The sequence below is a fragment of the Sander vitreus genome, chromosome 18, assembly GCF_031162955.1.
Source record: "Sander vitreus isolate 19-12246 chromosome 18, sanVit1, whole genome shotgun sequence".
Lineage (NCBI taxonomy): Eukaryota > Metazoa > Chordata > Actinopteri > Perciformes > Percidae > Sander > Sander vitreus.
Window position 1 is genome coordinate 6,722,140 of NC_135872.1, and position 14,998 is coordinate 6,737,137.

General features: G+C 42.2%; 1 protein-coding gene across 1 annotated transcript in view; it reads right to left on the minus strand.

The window, feature by feature from the left end:
• Positions 1-14,638, minus strand: part of LOC144533167 (exostosin-1-like) — a 251,624-nt gene extending 236,986 nt beyond the window's left edge. Inside the window, exons 1-2 of the mRNA XM_078274367.1 lie at positions 14,342-14,638; positions 11,309-12,060 (exon numbers count right to left, since the gene is read on the minus strand). Coding sequence (XP_078130493.1) covers positions 11,309-12,060; positions 14,342-14,638 — 1,049 coding nt within the window. The remainder of the gene's footprint in view (positions 1-11,308; positions 12,061-14,341) is intronic.
• Between the last annotated feature and the right edge of the window lie 360 nt (positions 14,639-14,998).

A 14,998-nucleotide genomic window follows, 5' to 3' on the forward strand; every position in this document is an offset into this window, starting at 1 on the left:
GAAAATAAACAAACTCAACAAAGATTGTATATATTCATTTATTTATTTGAATAGCGAAAACATCAAATAATGTGTCCCAAAGCAGTCGGTCAGTTTGGTAGACTACATCTACATGTAAAAATGTGCTGCTCTGACCACAAAGTAATATCTTGTGCATTAAAGTCAACTGGAGAACTGATGATTGTCAGCAGATTTACAAGTTTTTGTGGCAAATACGAGATGCAACCTTTTAAATACGGGAGTTTGGGATTTAATGTGTGCAGTTCAGAGACAAAATACAAGTTAATCGAATCAATCCAACAAATGTTTAAGATCCTGGTTTGTGATCTTCCCAGTGACTGCTCACCCTCTGATCCATTAACTTCTTTTCCCCGTTAAGACTGACGCAGGGTCAGCTGAAATAAATGCCAAGGTCTTATCGCACTAAATGCCAATCTATGTTGGGCTTTCACAGGACCATTAACCTCTATTCATCTGCTGATTGGCTGCTGTGGTCAAGTCAAACCTGATCAATGGAGCTTCTTTTGACCCTCCAACCAGCCTTGGCAGAAACCTTCGATGTATTGATGAGTTCGGCCGCTGGCCGAGAATCTGCAGGTGCTTAAAAAGGCCCCTTAAAGAAACTCTTAAAGATCCTGCAAAGAATCAGCTCTGCAAACACACACAGCAGCTCCACAACAAAACTAACTCCATCTGTATGAATGTTAGGACTGTTCTTTATAAATCCTTATGACTTCTAGGGGTGGGGGAAAAAAGAAAAAAAAGAAAAGAAAATCGATATAGCATAGTATCGCGATATTTTCCGTGGCAATACTGTATCTATACACAGACGCCAAGTATCGACCCATTATTATATATGTGTTGGTCAGTTTGTCTGCTTTACAATCCCATTTTGCAGCAATAAAAGTGAAGTGAGATTTCATTTCTCTTTCTTTTTAGATAAAACAGATGGTGGCAAAGTTTCCTTTTGGGAACATAATTTGAAATTGTCTTTAAAGTCCTGAATTTGTCTCGCTCTCTCTGAAACTGGCAGACTCTCTTATTATTCCTCACAATGCTCTCCATCATGACTTGCATCAAAGATGCACTGAGACGGCAGGAAAAGCTTTGCCACGGTTTGGTTTGGCTCGGCGTACGAGGGGAGGCAAAGAGGAAGAGGGAGAAGGACAGTGTCGGCGAGGACAGATAAGGGAATGAATGAGGAGAGGAATAAGAACGATGGAGGTGAAGAGAGGAGGATGGGGAGCGAGGGAGATAAGCGCCAACAAGGAAAGAGGACATCGACTTTTGATGTGCTTTAATAGAACATCTCACAACAAGGCCGAGAAGAAATGAACACACACGCACACGCACGCACCTGACATTTTTATTAATACCGTCAGACCCTTTTCTCCCGTCATACATATTGGATTCTGCAGCTGCCAAACATTCACAGATGTGACAGCAGCTGTGTTTCCAATCCGGGGATCTTTATGCATTCTGGGACACATCAAATTAGAAAGAGCACATTATAACTAATTCATTAAATGTCTTTACTTTGCTTATTATGAAACAATTAGGGATGGAAACACATTTGTGAATAGATGACAGAGGGATCATGTGAGATGGAAATTAGAAATAAAAAGTGCTTGCTCACATCAGAAGTGTTCAGATTTTTACAACAGTGTAGAAATACTTCACTAAGTATTATCAGAAAAGTGTACTCAAAGTATAAAACGTAAAAGTTATTGTGCAGTAACATGTTCCCTGTCATTGTTTATCTATTACAATCTGATGTTTTTGGATTGATATTCCTGCTGCATTACTGTGAATGTTGCATTTTACTGCTGGAGAGGTTTGAGGTTGTGCTCATTTTAGTCTCGCATTGCCAGACCTTCCTCCACAGCGCTGCGGCGGAAGGTCTGGCTAGTCCACACAGCATTCCGGGATGGGAGAAAAACGTGTTCTGGCATTTCTTTAAACCAATCACAATCATCATGGGCGGCGGATGCCACGGTGCCGCTGCAAAATAGCCTCGGGAAGGAACTTGTTTTGGTGGAACGTGTACGTTCAAAAGATGTTTTAGTCGTGCAACAGAAAGCTCCGATTAGACAGATAGTCTAGCTAGCTGTCTGGATTTACCCTGCAGAGATCTGAGGAGCAGTTAACCATAGTCCTCAGAAATCCACCGGAGTTTAAAATTCAAACACAAAGAAAGCGGAAGGTAACGGACATCTGGCCGAAAAGAGTGAAATCCGGCGAATTTCCGGCGGCAACGGAGCAATCCCAGAAGTGGAACAACGTGGATATAGACTAGGGCTGAATGATTAATTGCATTTGCAATAATATTGCGACATTATAAACGCGATTTCCTAATCGCAAAGGCTGCGATTTGGTCACGTGACTCGCGAGAGCAAATCAGTCTGCACTCCGCAGAGAAAGCATCAACTTAGCACGCTAACGCCACGCCGTACCTTGAGCAGACATTCAAACAACTCTGAGTTGTAGTGAAGTTAATGGATACAGGCACGCAGAACTGAAGGCTCGGTTAGCAACGATTTGCTTTGATTAGCGGTTAGCTCCAGTTAGCTAGCTCCGTTATAAAGATATGGAGTGGAGGAGACTGCCACGGGGAGGGGTAACAACCAGACTCTGATAAATGACGTTCGGGGAGCTTTCACAGCAGCGTGGCTGCGTTGTTTCAACAGTTTTATTAGTACAGTTAATCCCACGGCAAGACCAGCAGCAGCATGCTACTGCTAACGTAACGATAGCCTCTCTGTCTCTGAGTGCAACGTTGACGCTGTCATGCACGCGGCACGCAACTTCATGAGGGGGGCTGGAGGCAGCTCCTCTGTGTGCGCTGTAAAAAAAAATAAATAAATACACCATTGTATATACTATATTTTTACTTATTTAACTGTCTAGTAAAGTTCAAAGACTGTTTAAAAAGTGCAATCCACATGTTTACATATGTTTATTACAGTAAATAATAATTAAATAATCTAAACACTACTATGTGTGGTAAAGTCACACATTTGTTTTTATATTTCTGCAATCTGCACTTTAGTTTGATTTGTTTCTGACTTTCATATGAATGTTTCCACCAGGCTTGGTCAGTGCTCAATATACTACTGTGACTGAAGTAGTTAAAAAAAGATGTCATTCATATAAATTCATGCATTAGGTAATTTCATCATCACATCCAGGCCTGGCCTCCAGGAAAGAACAGTTTATTTAATCTATCTAATCTTGTGTTGTTCATACTATACAATGATGTATAGCTTGTCTTTGTTGAATAATACAGAAGACAAAGAGCTTACAAAAATAATCTTATATTAAATCGTAATCGCAATATTTTTGAAAAAAAATTGCAATTAGATTATTTTCAAAAAGCGTTCAGCCCTAATATAGACTATTCTCATTTTTAAGCGTTCATATACTGTTGGCTAGTTTAAAACTGCAGAGTGGCCGGGTTGGCTCAGCAGGCGCACATATACATAGAGGTTTATGCCTCGACGCAGAGGTCCAGGGTTCGAGTCCGACCTGTGAGGATTTCCTGCACGTCTTCCCCCCTCTCTCTCTCTTCTCTTTCTCACCTAACTGTCCTGTCCATTAAAGGTCGAAAAGCCCAACAAATATTATCTTAGTTTAATCTGCAGAAATGCATCAAATTCTATAAGATCATCATAGGTTTGTAGCGCCGCTGTCCTGTGAGACCCACGTATCTCTAAAAAGTCAACTTTTCACGGTGTCAGAAAAACAGCGCCGGTTTTAGATTTGATGATGCATTTTCCAGCTGATCCAAGAGGCTTTATAAAAACTTTATTTTGTTTAAGAAGTAGGAGAATTTTCTCAACACTCAAAATGAACACTTCATCCTTCAGTTGATCACAAATGTTTAAAAAACACCAAATTTGGAGATACTTAGTTTTCACCAGACAGCAAGGGGATGAAAAACTCATCTGAAGAGTAACTAAGCTGTCAAACAGTGATGGAGTAAAAAGTACAATATTTGCCTCTGAGATGTAGTGGAGATGAAGTATAAAATGGAAATACTCAAGTAAAGTACCTCGAATTTGTACTTGAGTATATTACTTGAGTAAATGCAATTGCATTCCACCACTGTCTAACATAACTTTATTAGCTGATAAAATGTCAGATGTGTTGTTGTTTTTTGTTTGTTTTTTTAGCTTTTTTGGAGTTCTTCATACTCAAAGTGGCTATTTCAGTACTGTGATCAATGCTCGGTGTAAGCTCAAAGAACAATAAAAGTTCACACAAAGCTAGCTATCTTATGGTCAGTTTTTTATGACATGGAAATATCTAGAAATCCGCTGAACTTGCTTCAAATCAATACTAATGTTCCAAATTCACATTCTACCTCTGTGAAATTTTAAGAATACATTCAGGACTTTCTGGAAAACATAGCTAAATTCAATGTCTTTGCAAAAAGTACACTGTGTGGCATTTAAAGACAATGGGCCCTATTTTAACGATCTAAGCGCACGGCGTGAAGCGCATGGCGCAGGTGCGTTTAGGGCGCATGGTTCAAAAGGGTTGTACTCAGTGTCTTAATTAACTCATAGGTGTGTTTTGGGCATAACATGCATTAACCAATCAGAGTGTCATCTCCCATTCCCTTTAAAAGCCAGGCGCGTTTGTGCCTTGGTGCATTGCTATTATGATGGCGGATTTGCACAGTTATATAATTTGTATTTGTAATCTTTTGTACGTTTGTGTGCTGCTGCGCTTCCCTGTGTGGGGTGTGTGTGTGTGTGTGTGTGTGTGTGTGTGTAACAAGAATAGTGTACGCGCGCTGTGCACAAGCCTAGGTGCATTTTACTAATGCGCTGTTGAAATAACAATGAAATGCTGCGTTATTGACTTTAGACCAGGATTTTGTTGGTCAATGGCACGATCACTTCCCGCTGCCTCAAGATAGCAATACGCCAAGAATTCACCTGAACACACCTCCCTGTAAGACCAGCACGCCCATGGGCACACAGGTGGGCGCAGGTGCATTTGCTATTTAAACGACGTGGGCGCTGGACGGTCTTAAAATAGCAAGAGAGAAAAAAAAGAGGTCGATGAGCAGAGATGATAAAGAAGAAGGGAGTATGTTTTATGGTTTTATTTTAAAATTTAGCAGGACATCTCTCATCATTTTGACCATCCTCTACTCTCTTTTCGTCTTCCCTCCTCTCCTTGGACCATGAAAGCTATCATGAAAGATGTGACAAGCGATCTGAATTAGGCATTTCATCTGCCTCTCTGCAAATTGAGCCCATCAGCCTCCGGTATCAAACATTCTTTGGAGAGACACTTCTGTACAGCGAGGCTCTAATTGGTGAAGCCGGCTGTTATCTATGTACAGTGAAACAGGAGTTCAATGCAGCGCCGCTCAGTGGGAGGTGAGATCTCTCTCTATCCCCTTCATTCACAGCTTAATTCAATTGGAGGGCAATTATCGACCGCCCAAGGCTTTGAGATCCTCGTCGGTTTCTGTTCCCAACAGGGAGGCTTGCTGCGTAAGATCCCCACCCCCCACCCTCGACTGAACAAGGTGATGTCTGTATCGGGTGTTTTATACCCAGTCAAACACCAGCGCAGGCAAACATACAAGGAGGCTTTCTCGGTCACAAAACTCAAGATTCTAAATATTCAAGAGATTGCAACAGACAGATGGATGAGGTTAGACTTCAGCAATCTCTCAGGGAACCATTGCAATGACTTATTACTTCAGGCTGAAAACAGATTGCCTTCTACATAATGACCAGTGATTTGTTTTTCAGACTGTGAGTGCAAGGTGCAGTACGAAGAATGAAGTACAACGTAAATTACTCACACACACACACACACACACACACACACACACGTTTGTTGCCTGAATCTCTCCATCAACTGTTTCACCAAAATGTGGCTTTTGTATCGCTTAAAACTTGTTTTTTTTTTCCAAAAATTGCAGCATAAATTGGAGTAATGCTAGCCGTTTATTGATGATGTCCACATTTATTTTATGTACCAGACCTCCCATGAATCCGTGTTCTCAGGGGATTTGGAGGGTTGCAAAGCCACACAACTTTATTTGGAGTCAAATTAATTTTTACAGTTTTTTTAAATACAAAATAGTAAATACAACAAATGTGCTTCTGAATGACTAAAAAGACCAAAGGTCTGCATATCGTGGTGAAAATAAGTAATTTTGTGTGGAGCATTTAGTCTAGACAGTTTTAGATTAGGGTTGCACAATTCATCGCAATTCTATCGAAATCGCAAGATGGATTAGTGCAATATTTGTTAATGGCAAATTATGTGTCAATCCATTCTGAATAAAGTATTGTGGTGCTGCAGAGACGTCCCAGCCTACAAATCGCATCCTACAGACTAAAGAAAAAAGAAAAAAATCTCTTTAGTAGACTTCCTCGCAACAACAATAATCACACTAAAATCATTTAAAATTACAATTTCAGTGAAAATGAGAAGGATACAAAAATGATAATTCCCTCCAATATCGTGAGTCATATCGCAATATCAGTCAAAAATAACTGCAATTAGATATTTTCCTCATATTGTGGCGCCCTATTTCAGATCCAAACGCAACAGTCAAATCAATCAAATCTGTGACTTTTCAGCATTGAGACAACACAACAACAACAACAACAACATTCCTTAATCGTCACATACACAGTACAATGTAGTGAAATTATATATTACTGCATTGAACCCATCCTAAGTATTAGGAGCAGTGGACAGCTATACATACAGCATCCGGGCAGCAACTAAGCATCAACCATCCTTGCCATTCACAGTATGTTTAAAGCAGAGCCAAAGTCTGGACCGTCTCCGTTTCTTCTGACGGCAGTTAGTAAATGAACTGAATAAAATACAACTTAATGACTGACACCAAATCCTGCTTTTTTTCACAGTTCCATCAGCTCCAGAAATAATTTTCTACGAAGTGAGAAACATTGCAACCTTCAAAATTTCTTGAAATGGGTCATTCAATGACAAGTGAAAACAAGAGAAAGAGAGAAGACCGGAACGAAAGCTCTACTGAGAGCTGAACTCAATGCCACTCTCAGAATAAGCTTACTGGTTTTGTTATTAGATATCAGACCATTGCTAGACTGAGACAGAGAATGGACTAATGTATTATGTTTATTTAGTGAAGGAGCCTCTTAAGCACTTCATGTTCATTAATGCACTCTATCGATTATCATCCGTTGTGTTTTATGCAGCAGTCAGTGTTTATTTTCAGACTCCTTTTGCATGAATTATATCACCCATACTGAAACCCAAACTGTTTTGCGTCACCACAAATGCTGCTACCAAGAGCTCATAAAACCACCAGTTTTACCAGTCACATTCATTCACACTAGGGATGCACCGAATCCAGGATTCGGCCGAATATTGGGCTTTTTTGACGGGGTTCAGTTTCTGCTGACGCCGCTGTTGATTGCGGGAGGGTGTTTACGTAGGTGGACCATTCAGTGCAGTAGGCTGTAAGAAAGTGAAAATGGAACTCGTGAGCAGAAAAAATGTTGTTTGGCAGTACTTTCAGTCCAAAGAAGGCAATTCAAGTCGAGCTACATGTTCAATTTGCAATGCAGATTTGTATCGTGGTGGCAAGGACGCTCAACAATACACAACATCGCCGCTGTTACAACATTTGCGTATAAAACATCTGAAAGAATACGAGTTGTGCATGAAGGAATCTACAGACAGGAGCCAAAATGCAGCAACTTCAGGTACGGCAAAGGAAGGACAGTCACAGCTAAAAACTTGTGTTAACCAGACAGTGTCTCTCCCGGGCTGTTAGCTTTTCTCTCAGCAAATGAGTCTCCCTACAGTGGGAGCGGAGCTGCTGCTCGTTAGCTAACGCTAGCTTTCTAATTTCACCCACCCAACATGCCTTCATCATACACTGGTTAGTGAAAATTTTCCAAACAAAATTGTCACTCATCAGATAAAAAGGAGAGTTCTCTGCACTTCTGCAGACCACAACAATCCGGTGCAACCAAGGCAGGACAAAAACGGTATAAAGTAACAAAAAATAGCCGGTGCAACACATGTGTTCTTACTTGATAGTTTTATTACTTAAGGTGCAAAACAGTGACTGACGTTTCGATGTAGAGTTACTGTGGATTTCCACTGGATGCGGAACGTCTGCGGACCGGCTCCACTGCAGAACGGCTGCGTGCTCCGCCGTCCGTCAATACCCACCAGGTCCGGATTTGTTGTGGCACGGCTGCGGCCATGACTGACAGCTGTAGTCACGAGGACCCACAATATCTCGCGAATTCACGTAGAATAGAACCACAAAACCAACAACAGTTTGTTTCCATCCAGAGGAGTAGAGGGGAAAATACTCTGTGCTGTGTTTTCAAGGTGTAGTGCAGGGAAATATGATCCTCCGTGAGCACGGTATATTTTACTTTGAAAATTGACCAGATTTTTATTTTGTTTCTGTGCTCGACTTCCTGTCCCGCACTATCTGCCGTGTGCTGAATTGCTGCGGAGCTCTCCGGCGTCCGGCAAAAATAGAAGCTCTGCGTATCTGCTCCGGAGGGCTGCGGACCGCCAGAGCTGGGACGGAGTAGGGACGCAGACGTTCCGCAGTCAGTGGAAATACACACATTGACTTTAATGGAAACCTAATGACTCCGTCGACGTTCAGGAGCCGTTCCGCAGCCGTTCCGCAGCCGTTACGCATCCAGTGAAAATTGCCGGTTACATCTTCATCAGAGTCCTTGAAAATGCATCCTTTAAATTGTCACTCATCTGGCGCTAGCGATGTGCTTTCCTACGATGTGAAAAGAGTGTGTGAATTCAACATTAAGTTGTTACATTTAACTATTTTAGAGGCTGTGGACGTTGTTTACTTCATTAATGTGTTAATGGACCGAGGATGGGAGTAGGATTCGGTATTCGGTTTTGGATTCAGCAGAATCTTAACCAGTGGATTCGGTATTCGGCCGAACCCCAAAAATCTGTATTTGGTGCATCCCTAATTCACACAGAGTCCATTTTTATGCACTTCAAGAGACAGTTTGCAGGTAAAGAAAAAGCTTTCCTCTGTTGATGTTGTTGTTGCTCACATTAATAGCACCAACCCCCGTAAAGAGATAGATGGATTGAAAATAAGCAATAAAAAACATATTGGGACAATCACGCATTCAATTTCCTCGGTTATCTTAAAAAAAAAGAATTGTATACTGCATAATTTAGTCTGCATTGAGGAGACGTATACTCTCAGCATGTGAGCGGCTACTGATAAAAGTATTGTGGCCTGTGGAGCAAATAGTAATAAAAGAAAAAGATGTACCAGTGATTACTGCACTTTCAGAAATACACTGCAGTCCATTAATAGACAGAGAAAAGTTAGACATTAGCATATTGGAAAGTAAACAATAACTGTGGGGGTTTACTGCTGACTTTTAGCTTTAATTTGAAGGTGTTTAAATCCACATCACATGAACAGCAGAGGAAATGTGGCCCTCCGTATGCATAGCCTCATATTTGAAAAGGATCAAAATGTATTTACCAAATTAACAAACTTTAATACAGTCATAATACTTCAAAATGTGGTTGGAAATCCTTTACAGTTAGTGACTGCAGCGTTTTATATCGGAGCCATGCCATCGCTAACGTCAGAAGAAATGATCACGCTAATGACAGTATATATATATATAATTGAACATAAAGAGAAAAAGAGCAGAGATGCCAAGTTGATCAGACAAGATGTATGTAGATCTGTCTGATTCTAGTCAGCAGGTAGCAATGATCGATCAAACACATTGAACGCTGACATTGCTGCAAATAAACAGAGCAGCATGTCAGCGGATCCAAATCACGGGGCGGATACACAAATTCTCTCTTTAACATTGCGAAATAGGGCATGACTTGGCAAAGGGACTATGCTCTACGCTCTTTTAGTGCCCTTCTAGTTTCTTCATATGATAGTAAAAGGTGACTGAATCACTCACAATACAGTCTGCATCAAGTTGAAGCAAGTTTAAAGTTTGATATTGATCAGGTAGACTTATATTTTAATGTTGATTGGAGAGTTATTATAAAGGAAACGGAGCCCCACGTATGTTAACCACTTTCCTGGGAAAACATTGAATTGTCTTTGGTCTCCAATCCTATGAAACTTGGTATCTTACCCATGATGCTCTGCCAGTGCCAGGCCTGTGCTTTAGGGACTTTTTGCCTTCATTCTGTGTCATGTGAAACCATCAGTCAGATTGAGTTTAGTCAAGTTAACAATCAACAGTTATACCCTAAAAAGCCCTTGGTTCTCTTGTCTGTTTGGGATCGTTGTCCTGCTGCATTGGCCTACATTCATGGGACTCTATGTATGAAAAAGGCCTTTGAGTACTACACTGTTCATCCTATATAATGATATAATGTGCTAGGATGGAGCCAAAACAATGACAAATGTGTCACTGTACTAATATTTGCAGACTACACTGTATGCAGATGCTCCCCACTTTTTTTTCAGTTGCTGTTCGGCAGCACTTAGCAGGAACCTGGCTAAACCTAAAATATGCAACAGATGACTCTTGTGCTATCATATCCAGGAATCCCTAGAGGTTGAGAATGTTGTTCCCATTTCCCTCTGCATGCAATGGCTTCCATTCTTTCAGCTGTCAGCTCTCGCTACAATTTTCAAAGTGTGAACTCCTCTTCTGGGCTCGGATCACTTTTGTCTCAACCAACTGCTGAGCTGACAAAACTTTCCTTCTCTTAACCGTCAACGCCTCTCTACTCTCCTTTGACACACACACACACACACACACACACACACACGACAATTGTGAAATATATACACGAAAGCATCCAACCTCTTTCGTTCAAATAAAGAAGGCGCTACGTGCACAGCAGCTCATCTCCAACACTCTCGAACAGGAGAGTATTCAGCCGAAAAAAACTAATTTGTAATGATCGACAGCATTAACGTGCACATCCCTGCACAAGAGCACAGCAAGTACTGGTGAGGAGCTGTAATGATGTGTATCAAACCAGTGCATTTGAAATAACCAACAGCAAATAAAAGCCAATAATGAGATAACTGCCACAGTGCTAAATGTCTGCTCTCTTTGTAGGATGACAAACCAGCAAAAGCCAACTCTGCAGAGACAACACAGAAGAACTAAAGAAGAACTTCTAAAACCACCACATACTGCGAATGTGAACTCATAAATCCTCTTAATTGATAGATCTTCAAAGCACTGATGCTCATTTCAAATGGAAATAAAAAGCATACCCAGAAGCAGCGAAGATCAAGGAAAAAAAAAAAAGAGATAGAAAAAGTATGACTTACTTTGAGTATTCTTCATTATCTCTGTCGCAGCGAGAGTCCTTGTGTTTCTCCCAGTCCTTGCCATGCTTACATGTGGTCAGCAGAATAATATCTTCCCCGTTGTGGATGTGATACAGAGCATTCCTCGTCTCAGAACCGATGCCCGTTAGGTAACGCTTCCCTTTGAAAACAAGCAGGTACTTCCTGGAAGGCGGCGCATCGTTGAGCGTCAGATAACCTATGCCCCCTCCTTTCAGCGGGTGATCCTTGGAGAACAGAGGGATGGAGATATCAAAGTTGGGTCGGAAGTTGACCACATCTGCGCTGGCCTTGGCCAGCATGGCCTGACCCACCTCGAAGCCCAGATCCTCTGTGTAGTCCGGCCAGGTGCCGGAGTAGAGGTTGAATATGAGGTGGTTCCTGCCATCGTTCCACGTCGGCAGGCTCTGGATTCTGAGTCGGACGTTCTGGACGTACTGAGCCGAGAGCTGGTCCCGGTCCAACGTGTCCACGGCCAGAATGAACAGACAGGCCCGCGAGGGGTCCGTGGTGTGGAAGCGAGACTCCTCGATGGACGACAGGATCTTCTGGTAGGTCTCGGAGATCTCGTCCCCTCTCTGCGCGGGGTAGATGTAGACCGTGAAGCCCGACTGGCAGCGTGTGAAGTCGAAGCAGGTTTCCATGCGGCAGCGCTTGTTCTTGTAGATGTTGTCGCGGATCGCACGCCGTTCGCGAGGCGAGGTGTGCTGGTGATGGAGCTGGGGGCTGTCCTCCTGTATACACAGACACACACAGTCAGGACACACAGCACAATGACATCTATTCTTTCAACACATTCTTACTCCCATCGCGTCAAGAAACGACGCTTGGTGAGGGGTCTTTGGCGTTCGTTATTGACGCAAACAGTCTCCTTTAGAGTCATATTTAGACGAATTTGGTCGGGACTCTTGGCGTCACTATTTGATGCTCTCAGGACTCGTGTCTAGCCCTTTGGCATCATATTTAGACGCGCGTGGTTGGGACTATTGGTGTCAGTTTTTGACTCTCTGGGTCGGGACCCTTGGCGTCACTTTTTGACACTCTGGGTCGGGACGTACATTTAACTGAAATGCAGCACAAGAACGGGACAGTTAGGTTTAGGAAAAGATGGTGGGTGGGGTTACAAAATGTACGTTTCAGTGACACACGGGACAAGAACGGCACACGAACCCCGGTCTCCTGGGTGAAAGTCCTGTGTTGTTAGACCCATCCACCCCCCCAACCAACCTCCTTACACGGATTTTAGATCTTACATACTACTCGCTACCGTTATTTGTGTGAGAGTGCTAACAACACCTGACAGGATTTCTGGGTGGTGAGGTTTTTTTTAAAACATTACTTCATGCTGTCAGTAGACGAAATCCATCTAACTTGAGGTGTCATTGCTACAGCGACTCTGATAACCAGTCACCACAAGAAGATGGATGGTGATTGTCTTAATTCCCCTAAAGCACTTGTTCTCAACCATCCTGGCTTGTAAAACCCTTTCAGACAGAGCAAAGGTTGCATATGTCTACAGTACATCTGTGTACAGACAGACTACAGCAATGCGTGAACATATATACTGTAGATGCAGGGGATCTATTTCTCCATTCGGCCTTCCTGGATTGTATAGTGCCGTTTTCGTTCTGATGCCGGTTAAAAACCGTGAGCAGTTCATCTTATTCTGACGTTCCCTTCTCCGACCATATGATTTGAATAGTTTTTTAGAGGCCAGAAGAGGTTCCTCTAGCAAGTATTCCACAATAAAAAACAGCACAGACTTAAGAAAAGAAAGAAATAAACAGATCTAGCAGATGTTTTCTTATTTCCACATTTGTTCAATCACCTGATTCATCATTCTGTGACCCCTAAGGCTCTAAAGCTTTGAAACAAGCTGCAATCTCATAATTCATCTTTATCAATCATTTAAGAATGTATTTACTATGAATGACTGTAGTTCTTTTTTAAATTGACTTGATAGTTTAAAGTGCTCATATTATGCTTTTTGGCTTTTTCCCCCCTTTCCTTTATTGTGTTAAGCCCAAAAGTCCACCCCAAAGGGACTTACCATCTCCAACAGAAAACACTGTTCACAAACTGCTCCAAACAGCTCTGTTGTAGTCCAGCATTTACTTCGTGACTAACGTGCGTCACTTTGTAACACGTTATAATGCTCGCCTAGCTGCTAGCGTAGCACACCCTCATACTCTGCAACTGACTATCTAGCAGTACTTAATGCACATGTGCGACTCCCAACAAATATGGTACAGAAGTAAGATGTCTCACTCTGTAGCTAAAACAGAGAGCTCAACACACAGGGTGAAAAGAGGAGCTGCAGCAATATGCAGTACAACAAAAATATGGTGTTTTTTGAAAATTAAACCACACAAACCTATTCTGGTACAACCTGGTACAACAATTATGAACCTGAAAATGAGCATAATATGAACACTTTAAAATAACAGAAAGCAGCCTACTGTAAAGTGAATACTTTTACTTTTGATAAGACCATTAAGCTGATGATACTTCTGTGAACTGGAATGAAGGACTTGTATGTGTAATGGAGTATTCTTATTAGGGTTGCACAATATATATCTTAATCGTCCTCGTGATATCAACTGTCGCAATATACATATATATCACAAAAGGCTGCGGCATACCGCAAAGTCACTCAGAGATTTTTTGTGTTAGCTGAAAGAAAATATCAGTAGAAAACTGCACTTTATAACGTAACGGTCATTCTTTTTTTTTAGGGGCGCCTTTTATATTCAATTCAATGTTTAATAAAAGAATGTTATGAATGATTTCCGGATATTTGTTTTAAATTTAACAAGCAATTTGTTGTATTTAAGCAAAACGCTGAAAGCAGCAGAAATGCAGAACTGAGTTCACTCTAATATTTGTTTATTTATCGCGAGTAATATCGTTCTCGCGATATTCAGCAACGTTATCGCATATCGCATATTTTCCTCATATCGTGCAGCCCTAATTCTTATGACTGAATACTTCTTCCTTTATATTGGTTTGGTCTACCTCTTGCTCTCCCCCCTCCAGGTACGGCTCCAGCAGCTGGGTGGACTCGGGCCAGTGCCTGGACGGTCTGGACGGGCTTCTCTGGGGCAGGGGCTGGTACAGCTCCTGGCTCTGGTGGTAGTACTGGTACTCCTGCTGGGGGTACTGGTGGTATTGGGGGTATTGGGGGTACTGGGCCAACTGGTGATATTGGTACGACTGCTGCTGGAACTCCCCGATTTGCAGACCCCACAGGTAGATGAGGAAGAGAAGACCGGCCCCCACAGACACGAGCAGGTACCGCTTCTTGGCCTGCATGTGTGCTGTGGGGGAGAGGGGGGAGGAAGAGGAGGAGGTGGTGGTTGGATAGATATAGGGCAAGAAAAGGAGGAAGAGTAAGGGGGTGGAGGGGGGGGGGGAAATAGAGGGTTGAAGAGCAGGAAAAAAAAAGGGGGAGGGCGAGGAACTAGGAAATGATGAGGAGAGGAGGTGCAGGGAGGTAGACACAGGTCAGCTCCACCCACAGAGCAGCCGCTCTATCCACAGCTCGCCATTTTTGGATTTTGGAGTCACTAAAAGAAAAAAGAAAGAGAAACGTACTCATGAATTAAGTTACCAGTTACCAATAAAATCTTGAACAAATCAGGATTTTTTTAAACTAAGTCAAACACTGACAAC